The 6,905-nt window shown below is 40.3% G+C and overlaps 2 protein-coding genes across 6 annotated transcripts in view; one reads left to right on the top strand and one right to left on the bottom strand.

The window, feature by feature from the left end:
* The window catches only part of LOC146374301 (oligodendrocyte-myelin glycoprotein-like), a 6,040-nt gene extending 1,585 nt beyond the window's left edge, over window positions 1-4,455 (top strand). The window contains exons 2-4 of one of the 2 annotated variants that reach the window (XM_084950369.1): window positions 603-815; window positions 1,932-2,701; window positions 3,627-4,455. In XM_084950369.1, coding sequence (XP_084806495.1) covers window positions 613-815; window positions 1,932-2,701; window positions 3,627-3,751 — 1,098 coding nt within the window. In that variant the 5' untranslated portion in view covers window positions 603-612 and the 3' untranslated portion in view covers window positions 3,752-4,455. Of the gene's footprint in view, window positions 1-602; window positions 816-1,931 lie in introns of both variants that reach the window. The other variant, XM_084950368.1, reaches the window with a different exon arrangement.
* The window catches only part of nf1a (neurofibromin 1a), a 125,693-nt gene that overhangs the window by 41,916 nt on the left and 76,872 nt on the right, over window positions 1-6,905 (bottom strand). The gene's annotated exons all lie outside the window — the stretch shown is intronic.

Here is a 6,905-nt window from a genome sequence, read left to right as displayed (position 1 = left end):
GCATACAAAAAATAATACTGTTAGATCAACTTGATTCATGTATACCTACTTCCTATCACATCAGAAGTACATAAAGTTACATGGACTGGTTCTCATATATTGCTTTTCTACCGTACCTGAGTAGTCAAAGCGCTTTATACAACTTGCCTCATTCACACAATAATAAAAGCATTGTATGCTTTTCCTACAAAAGCTCTTGCTTTCTAACGGTTATACCTGTTCATAGTCCAGTGGATGCATAGAAGAGCAACTTGGAGTTATGTATATGTGGCATGCAGACAGGAGCAGGGATCAAACCACCCACCTTCAGATTAGTAGACATCCTGCCCTACCTCCTGAGCTATAGTAACTGCATTTAAAAAAAAAAAATCACTTAAAATATATTCTGTCAGTACACTTGCCAAAGATATCTGGACTACGTCAGCAAAAAAATCTAATTTCAGTAAATAATCTGACATTTAAGTCAGATTCTTACAAAGAAATATAGAATATTTGAAATAATGGAAGTATCCATTTAAAGTTTAAATATTACGAAATTCATGTACTAGAACTAGCCAGCTTGATATCTAACCTACTACTTTAAAAACTTGTCTCACTTCTAGAGCTCTAAGCATGCCTGTATGCTCTGCATCTGTGCTCTACCTACTCCTCTTGCTGCTGTGTGGGCTGCTGGGAGGCTGGGTGCTGTCCATCTGCCCGGCTGCCTGCTCCTGCAGTGGAGGCCATCGAGTTGTGGACTGCTCTTCACGAGGCCTGACCAAGTTACCGCCTGGTCTGCAGCATAACATTCGCTTTCTCAACCTTTCTTTTAACAGGTAAGCTCCTGCACCTCTCAAATGCTCCACTTTTAGACATTATATTACATGACTTTTAGATACATGTGCATGTAACAGGTAACAGAATAAGTAGCATATGGTTAAGCAGAAATTTACTTAACTAGAGGATCTGACTGTTAAAATATATAGCTGTCCCAGATAAGCGTCCTGAACTTGTAAATTAATAATAATAGATTTTTACATACACACTCACAAGCCTTTAAAAGCCTTTAAGGAACTTCTAAAAATGAACTTGGAACTAATAGCAACTGTTCATAACAGAATAAGAATAACTTGATTGTTGATTGAGCTCATATATCTGACATCACTCATCTGCTACTTATATGAGATGAAAAAAACTGATATCCGTTTTTTTGTTCCATAAAGATTTTGTAAAGGGGGTGATCAAAATTATTCAGAATGGCTTCAGTATAAATCTTTCCACCATCTCCCCCAGTATGGCTCAAATTACAGCAATTACAGCTTACACTAGTAGGTCCAGTCTTCATGCATCCTTGTTTCTGACACTGCCTTCCCAGTAGAAGTGTGCAGCATAGAAGAGTTAGTGCCACAGACTGAAAGAACATCTGCAGCAATTTACTGCAGATTTCAAGAGATCTTAGTTTCCTTAAAAAAAAAAGAGAGAGAGATGGCTCCTGTATTCAGGACCAGTTTAGTTTGTTGTATAGGTGTAAACCTAGATATTTATATTTTGTTACCATCTCTATGTCCATGCCACAAACTTTCATAGGCTGGAAAGGAGGCCTGTATCTTTGGCAATCTACTATCATTTCCTTTGTCTTAAAGGTGTTCAATATGAACACAATATGAGTAGTTTTTTTTAACTCCAGATGCTCAAGGCTTTTACAAGATCCCTATATTCAGACTCCTGTCATACTTCTGTGCTTATAATCATGCTATATGGTATCAACTGATATTTATTAAGCGCTTCTCTAATCCTTCTAAGCACTCAGAGTGTTTTTACACTAGCAAACATTCATGCTTTAGCTTTTTTTAGCCATTTGATTATTCATCAATCCAATTAGCAATATTACCATTCTATTACAATTATGATGGTGATAAATATGACGATTAAATATGACATTCTTTTGGCAGCTTGCACGGTCTGGACAACCAGCTCAGCCACTATGCCCATCTGCGCACCCTGGATCTGTCCTACAACCGCCTGGAGAGTCTCCCCCCTGCCCTGCCACGGTCTCTGTGGGACATTCGAGTAGCAGGGAACCATCTACGCTCTCTAGACAAAAATGACACAGCCTACCACTGGAACCTGAAAGTACTGGATCTATCAGATAATGAGCTAGAGAGAGTGGTCTTTATCAATAACACACTGTTGAGTCTACAGTCTCTTAACCTCAGTCATAACAGGTTTTGGACAGTGCCCACAAACATGCCACACAATCTGAAGATCATTGACTTGTCACATAACTATCTGTTGCAGATCCTGCCCGGATCGTTGGATCGACTGCCCCGACTGGCCCAGTTTTATTTGCATGCTAACCGCTTCACCTGGCTGTCTGAGGGAATCTTTGATGACCTAATAGGACTGGAGATTATTACTCTTGGGGATAACCCCTGGGCTTGTGAAGAAGAAGAACACATAACAAAGCTCCTTAGATGGTCAGAGAAAACCCGTGCAACCGTTTTGGGGTGCCCCTGTTATACAAGACCCATCTGTGGGCAATCCCATTTACCAGTAACAGGAAGGGAAAGGCACTCAGCTCGGTTTACGGAGCCACCACTCTGGGTTAACAACAAAAGTGAAGGGCAGGATGTTCAATTGCCCCCAAGGACTGTAGAGAACACACCTAACTATCAGGCGAAGTCTCCACTTGTTGACAGTGGAATGTATCAGGGCAAAGCAGGTATGAATGAATCTGGGGATCATATCTGGACATCTTCAACAAGTATGGATAGTTTTTCTTCACACACAAGCACAACAGAACATCCAAGGTCTTTAACCAATATGCCTAAACTAACTCGTTTATATAATGAAGGCTGCAAACTGGACATCAAAACTCAACAAACAGTCATTCTGTCTGTTATAGTCATGACAACTGCACTCACCACCATCTAAACTACAATACACATAGTGTAACAGTTATTAGAATCTTGTGGACACTAAATCTATAAGTAATTTCCTGTATGTAGCAGTTCCATTTTCATTTGCCGTATAAAAACTGTTGCAACTGTTGTTATCATCATGACAATATCTCTTAAAATCCTGTACACAAAGAAAAATGTCAGAGGTAAACATTTAGATTATTGCTTGAACACATGCTGCTGGGTTCATTTATTAGTTGATTCCTAATCAATGCTATTGTGCTGTTTTGGTCCTACCAAGGCATTTAGAACAGTGCTGTTCACAATAAGAAGCCCAAAATGTTTGTAATACAAAATACTTTCCAATTTACCAGTTAAAGACTAGCAATAGGACAGTGTGTAATACACACACGTGAGCATGTTCTCCTCCCGTTCCACTATGGGGACTGCCCAACTGCCTGCAGAGAGTCTGTTGTCAGACGGAAGCAGTGTTTAAAGCATGTGAGCCAATCTGTGAGACAGTTTTGCTCATGTTGTTGCTGTTGGTGAGTCAGCCAGCCGCAAAGGAGAGTGAAGCTATAACATATAAAGAGCTCAAGTGAGATCGAGTGTTAAACATAGTGAAAAGTGTGCACTACGGCAACTGTGCGTTTCATGCTGTATTTTTTAATTTCTGAAGTTTTTCCCCCCCAGTTCTTCTGTTCCGAGTGAACTCGACTATCGCTATTGCTTCCTTCTCTATTCCAGGCCACTGGTCAACCAATCAACTTTCAGCAGTCGCATCTGCATGGGAGGACTGCATGGGAGTGTGTCTTGGGTGGGTGAAAACCCCTCTTCACCCCTGTGCCAGACTGAAAAATGTATGCGAATGAAGATATTTGCAGGACTGCAAATTCCACTTGTGAAACTGAAAGAGGAACGCAAACAGGAATTTGAGTCTCAAACAACACTTTACCAAGAGAAACCTACAAGTTGTATCGCAAATATTATTTAATTGTGAGCAGCAACAACTTCTCAAGTACAAAATACCTAACTTTCATGTTTGTACTGTGTGTAAAATGTGATGGACAACCTTGTGACCCGTATAAAGTTTGGATGATGTGTCTGCGATAAAGTATGGCTGAGCAGGAGGGCTCCAAAGTGGCCTGGTTTGGTGCTCTTTTTCAGATACTCTTCCATTCAAATGAATGGGAAAAATTTGTTGAGAATGTTGCAAAAACTATGTGACGAATAGCTACCAAAAACGGTCTACATTGGCATCCTCAAAAGAGTGACCTTTATCCTTTAGATGCAGATGTACATTTGAGTCTTGTCCGGTCGAGGTGGCTCTTCTATGTTGTGCCATACATTTATGAAGTGGCTGTTGGGTTTGTCGAATGTAGAGGTCTGTTGTTTAGTTTGTCTTTGGGACAAACCAGTTTTTGTCAGAGTGTGCGTCAGTTTCTTTGATAAACTGGCTACATAAGGGATGACATTTTTGTTCTGTTTGTCATTCTGTTTCTCCCTAGTTGGTGTCTGACCTTGTTTACTGTGCATCTTTGCTGATTTGATTAAAGCCCATGTTGGGATAAAAACATGTTTTAAGAGCTTTCTTTACATGTGTGTGTTCCTTTTCTTTCCCTTCTGCCTTAGAGGGAACATTTTCTGACCAATATTGCTGGATCACTTCTAGTTCCAGAGGGTGGTTGGAGTCAAAGAGTAGGTACCAGGCTGTGTGTGGGCTTCCGGTAAACTTCAGTGTTGAGGTGTCCATTCTTCTCAATGTCCAGGATGCCAATGTTCACATTGTGGACAAAGAGGACAGATGGTTTGAAAGAGGAGTGAAAGAAGCCATCTATGTCCACTGTGAACGACCATCCTTGAACAGAGGGGGTTGCTTATCACACCAACTGGTCTGCCACTTATAATCCAGTTTTGAGATCCCTTCCCAGATGCTTTAACGCCCACTCACGTCTTGTGTCAGTTGATCTCAATAAGTCACATGATAGGGTGAGGCAAGGTCTCACAATGGTTTATACCCAAAACCTCTGATGATAATGATCCACACCCTTTTTCACACTTTGGCTCATGCGATGAAGCACATGATCAACAGTGCTCAACAACTCTAACTCCCACCAGGGCTCAAAATCTGGGACTCTCCACCATGTGATGTAACAAGTAGTATAACAAATTACTTTTTCAGAGGAGTAATTAAGTAACTTACTGCATTACTTTAAAAAAAAGTGTTCTGTATGTGTAACACTGACTTTTTAAAATAACGACTCAACACTGATCACAACAAAGAGGGAAAATACCCCAACAAACATGCACAAACATTTGACCCACAGCATGCAATTAATCTGCCAGTGACAACCGATGAGGAATCAAAAAAATAAGTGATATCAATAATGGAATCGAAATTCCTAAATCCTTCATTAATCCCATCCCTAGGTGTTATTACACAAAGAGACAGAGAGGAGATTCCAACCAATCAACAAATGATATTCAAATGAGCAAGGGTGTGAGTACCCCTGTGTCTGTCATGTCTTTGAGAGAAGCGGTTTGTAAAAAATGGCTTATAAAAATGGAAACTGCCGTTTCTAAATGAAGGTGTTTATTATTCAGGGGAAACAAATCCAAACATAGATGGCCCTGCGTGCAAAGGTGATCCCTCCCCTGCCCCATTATAACATAAATTAACTTTGGAAAGCTGAGTTCAATTTCTCTAGTCACACCTAGCCCTGATTACTGATACACTTCAATCAAGAAATTTAAATAGGATCTGCCTGACAAAGTGCAGTAGACCAAAAAGATCCTCAAAAGCCATACATCATGTCACAAGCCAAGGAAACCCAGGAACAAATGAGAAACAAAGTAATTGAGATCCCTCAGTCTGGAAATGATTATAAAGCCATTTCTAAAGCTGTGGGACTCCAGTGAGCACCATTATCCACAAAAGGCAAAAACATAGAACAGTGATGAACCTTCCAAGGAGTGAATTGGTGACCAAAATAACCTTAAGAACGAAGCGAGGACTCATCCAAGAGGTCACAAAACACGCCAGCACAACATCCAAAGAACTGCAGGGTTAACATCAATGTTCATGACAGATTGGGCAAAAATGGCCTGCATGGCAGAGCTCCAAGATGAAAACCATTGCTGTGCAAAAGGAACATAGAAGGTCATCACAGTTTTACCAGAAAACATGTTGATGACTGTATTCTGTATACTGACAAAGACAAAAGTTGTACCTTTGGAAGGTTTGAGTCCCATTACATCTGGTGTAAAACTAACACAGCATTTCAGAAAAGGATCATCATGCCAACATTAAAATAGGGTGGTGGTAGTGTGATGGTCTGGGGCTATTTTGCTGCCTTAGCACATGGAAGACTTGCTGTGTTATATGGCACCACGAATCTTGCTTTCTACCAACACATCCTGAAGAAGAATGTCCGATCATCTGTTTGTGACCTCAAGCTGAAGTGCACTTGGGTTCTGCAGCAGGACAATGATCCAAAACACACCAGGAAGTCCACCTCTGAATGGCTTAAAAAAACAAAATGAAGACTTTGGAGTGGCCTAGTCAAAGTCCTGACCTAAATCCAATCTGAGCGTCTTGAGGCGACTGTTGTTGTGATTTGGCGCTATATAAAACATTAAAAAAAACAGAATTGAATCGATCAAGATTCTGTGGCATGACCTTAAAAAGCTCCAATGTGGTTGAATTACAACAATTCTGCAAAGATGAGTTGGCCAGAATTCAAAGACTCATTGCCAGTTATTTCAAACACTCTACTGCAGTCAACCAGGTATTAGGTTTAGGGGGCAATCCAAAAAAGAATCCAGCGATTCCAGTGGATTCCAGTGAAACACCATGATTATCAGCATAGTGTACAGTTTAAGCTAAATAGTATTCTACACAGCTCACTACAAAGTTGTGAAATTGGAATTAAAGTGCACTGATTGTACCACCAAAACAATTCAACAGACATGTTTATCACTATTGTTTTTCACCAGAAAAACATTTTTGTTCTATTGCAGTGTATG

Source organism: Perissodus microlepis, chromosome 14 (genome assembly GCF_051167445.1).
Source record: "Perissodus microlepis isolate ML-2025 ecotype Zambia chromosome 14, ASM5116744v1, whole genome shotgun sequence".
Taxonomy (NCBI): domain Eukaryota; kingdom Metazoa; phylum Chordata; class Actinopteri; order Cichliformes; family Cichlidae; genus Perissodus; species Perissodus microlepis.
The sequence above is the reverse complement of the archived record's forward strand: the minus strand, read 5'-3'. Positions and strand labels throughout refer to the sequence as shown.